This window comes from Chaetura pelagica, unplaced genomic scaffold (genome assembly GCF_000747805.2).
Source record: "Chaetura pelagica isolate M959 unplaced genomic scaffold, ChaPel_1.0 scaffold193, whole genome shotgun sequence".
In the NCBI taxonomy this organism is placed as follows: domain Eukaryota; kingdom Metazoa; phylum Chordata; class Aves; order Apodiformes; family Apodidae; genus Chaetura; species Chaetura pelagica.
The window spans coordinates 597,562-600,839 of record NW_009952562.1 but is presented as its reverse complement, the minus strand read 5'-3'; the positions used below and the strand labels follow the sequence as shown (position 1 = coordinate 600,839).

At 61.3% G+C, this 3,278-nt stretch overlaps 2 protein-coding genes across 2 annotated transcripts in view; both read left to right on the top strand.

The window, feature by feature from the left end:
* The window catches only part of TLCD2 (TLC domain containing 2), a 4,327-nt gene extending 1,501 nt beyond the window's left edge, over nucleotides 1–2,826 (top strand). Inside the window, exons 2-4 of the mRNA XM_009993313.1 lie at nucleotides 143–225; nucleotides 1,041–1,123; nucleotides 2,449–2,826. Of these exons, the coding sequence (XP_009991615.1) occupies nucleotides 143–225; nucleotides 1,041–1,123; nucleotides 2,449–2,826 (544 nt within the window). The remainder of the gene's footprint in view (nucleotides 1–142; nucleotides 226–1,040; nucleotides 1,124–2,448) is intronic.
* Nucleotides 2,827–2,972: 146 nt separating this feature from the next.
* Nucleotides 2,973–3,278, top strand: part of PRPF8 (pre-mRNA processing factor 8) — a 27,766-nt gene continuing 27,460 nt past the window's right edge. Inside the window, exon 1 of the mRNA XM_009993312.1 lies at nucleotides 2,973–3,049. Coding sequence (XP_009991614.1) covers nucleotides 2,973–3,049 — 77 coding nt within the window. The remainder of the gene's footprint in view (nucleotides 3,050–3,278) is intronic.

Here is a 3,278-nt window from a genome sequence, read left to right as displayed (position 1 = left end):
GGGACAGGAGGACAGAGGTGGCTATGGGGGGGTCAGAAGGGCTGCAGGGAGGGTCCTCAGCACCAGAGGGGCACCAAAGACACTGGAAGGGAACTGGGGGACCAGAGGCAGTGCCTGGCACTCACAGCCCCTCTCCCCACAGGTTCTTCCTCCACCCCGAGCTGTCTGAGGACCTGGTGGACACTCACCCACCCGGGGCTCACAGCCTGGTCGCCGTGTCTGTAGGTGAGGTTTGCGACTGGGCTGCTCCCTGTTCTGTGCCCCGGGGGGTCTCAGGGACCCATCTGTGCCTGACACCAGCCCCTGGAGCCACGTCGTGGGCAGCGATGCCTCAGGCACCCCAGACAATTGCCCTATTCTTGGCAAAGGACAGTGGCTCCTTTCTGTCCCACGGCGCCCGCAGCCAGGAGGTGCTGGGCACCAGGCTGCCCACCCCTGTCCTCACGGGGCAGCCAGGGCTTGGGGAATCCAAGAAGTGCCCACAATGTGGGCTTGGTGCAGATCCCCTCTAAAGCCTTGAGCTGAACCTGCCAGAGTGCAGGCCAGGAGGCCACTTCCCATCCTTGTCACCTTCTGGCAGATGTGTCACCAGCCCTGTGGTCAGTGCTAACAGGCTCCCTGGCAAGGTGGTTTCAGTATCCAAAATGACAACAAGGGGTTGGTTTGGTGGCAGTGAGTCCTGCAGCTCAGGGCTCCAGGCTGAAAGGGTTTGATTCTGGGATGGTAACCAAGATCCATGATCTGCCTTTGCTCTCACCCTGCTCCAGGAGTAGATCCAGGCTAGTTAGTGCCCCTCCTTAGGAGCACATCCTGCAGAGTGCTCACAGAAGGGACCCAAACTACAGCCATTCCCTTCTCCTGCTGTGTGTGATCCTGCTCTGTGCCTGGCTGACCACCCACCCAGGGCTTAGGCTGAGCTGTGGCCATCACTTCCCTGGAGAGGCTGCCCAGCCCAGGCAGGTGTAGAGCTGGAGTGGGGGGGTCCCTTGGCATGGTCTTTCCTGACCCCCTTTGTTTTCTCATGGCCTCTCTGATCCCAGGTTATTTCCTTGAAGACTTTGTGGATATGTTGTGCAATCAGGAACTTCGCCAGTCCTGGGAGCTGCTCTTCCATCACTCTGTGGTGAGTCCACCAGGTCTCCAAGGGACAGACCCTGGTACTTGTGTGACCAGGGAGGCTGGAGGACATGGGCTGAGCTCCTGCTCTTGCCAGTGTGGGTTCTTGCTACCTGTTAAAAAGCTGATTTTTTTTCTTCTGCCTGGGGAGAGGATCCAAAACAGCAGAGTTTGGGGCTCCTCTTGGTCCTGTGGGACTCTGTGAGTCTGCAGAAAGGCACGTAAAGATGGGATAGGTAAAAAAACCCATGTGTATACAGAGTAGGGGGGCAGAGAGCCCAGCTCCCCAGAGCACTTCCTCTCATGTGGCTCAGAGCTGTGGCCCTGGGGGTGGCTGGAGCAGCCTTGGTGCAGGACCCCACACCTGTGCCTTCTGCCCACCTTGCTGCTGCCTGTGCCCAGCCTGGGTTTCTCTTTGATGTCTGGACGCTGGGGTGTTGTGGATGCTGCAGGGCAGGGGGGTGGCACAGCCCAGAGATGCTGCAGGGTACAGGGGAGGCACAGGGGGTCTGCTGGGCCTGGGGAGGGGTGGGAGGGACAGCGCTGGGACCTACCTGGGATGGGGTGGGGAAGGCAATGGTCAGACCTGCTGTTTTGCAGAGCCCAGCCAGCCCTGCAGCTCCCTGATAGTGAGTCAAAAGGTCATCTCCACAATAGAGCTAATTCAGGCCAAGACAGTGATTTAACAGAGCGGGGAGCAGATAATCTCATTTAGAAGCCAATCCAGCATTATGGCTCCTGCAGAGAACAGCATTCATGGTATAAACTGAAGAAAGGCCTGAGTGTGCTGAAGGGAGGGTGTGGGGCAGGAATCCTGCCCAGTCTGCCCCCAGCAGCCCCATCCAGCAGCCCCAGGGGCTCCATGCCAGGCTCAGGGCATCCCAGGGGCTCTGGGATGCACCAAAGCCCTTTAATCCCTGCAGTGGCTGCTCTGGGGAGAATCCCTGAGCCAGCAGCAACCGTAGCCCTGGGCTGCATCTGTTCCTTCCTGCCACATTCAACCCTTCACTCTGTGTGGAAAAACCTGCTGGGCCACAACCAACTGCTTTCCCCAGGCTACGAAAGCTGGGTTAGGTCTGGCTGCTCTGCCTCCTCTCCCAACCTGGAGTTTATAAGAAGTGTTTCCTCCTCCTCCCTCTGAAAAAAACACAACAAAACCCCAACAAATCCTGCTCAGGCTTCGTGCAGGTGGGGAGGCTGCGGGGAGGTGTGTGTGGTGGTGCCCAGGGGTTGGCACTGGCCTGGTGGTTGTTCCCACCTCTGCCCCGCGCTGTGCCCAGGCATGAGGGTCCCCAGCCCCCAAGCTCAGCCCCTTCTCTTCCTCCTCCCCAGGTGATCGTCTGCTTTGGCATCGCCGTGCTGCTCCACCAGTACGTCGGCTTTGCCCTGGTGGCTTTGCTGATAGAGATCAACTCCATCTTCCTGCACGTGCGGCAGATCCTGCTGATGGCCAACCTGGTGCACACCAGGTGCTACCGCCTCAACAGCCTCCTCAACCTGGGCACCTACCTGGTGTTCCGCATGGCCACGCTGGCCTGGATGTCCCGCTGGCTCCTCCTCAACCGGCAGAACGTGCCCCCGGGGACCTACGCGGTGGGCACGGTGGGCATGGCCCTCATGACCCCCATGAACGTCGTCCTCTTCTACCGCCTCCTGCGCAGCGACTTCTGCGGGCCCGGCCGGGCCGCGCGGCGGGAGAAGGAGCCATGAGCCCCGTTCCCCGCGGGGATGAGCAGCCCGTGGCTGCCCCCGGTGCCTCCTGTGGAGGGTCTGCACTAACAGGGCATCCAGGCCCGACAGGGAAGGTGCTGGTGGGGCTGGCACTGGGGCTCTGCACCCCCCGGCACCTCTGGGCGATGGGGTTGGACAAGCGGGAACTGCTCCTGGGGCTGCGGAGGGAGCAGCAGAGCAGCCTCCCCACCTCCTGTGGAGGGTCTGCACTAACAGGGCATCCAGGCCCGACAGGGAAGGTGCTGGTGGGGCTGGCACTGGGGCTCTGCACCCCCCGGCACCTCTGGGCGATGGGGTTGGACAAGCGGGAACTGCTCCTGGGGCTGCGGAGGGAGCAGCAGAGCAGCCTCCCCACACTGCTCCTCCAGGCACCCAAACGCCAGCCTGTGGCTTCAGCCCCACTGCTCCTCCCGGCACCCAAACGCCAGCCT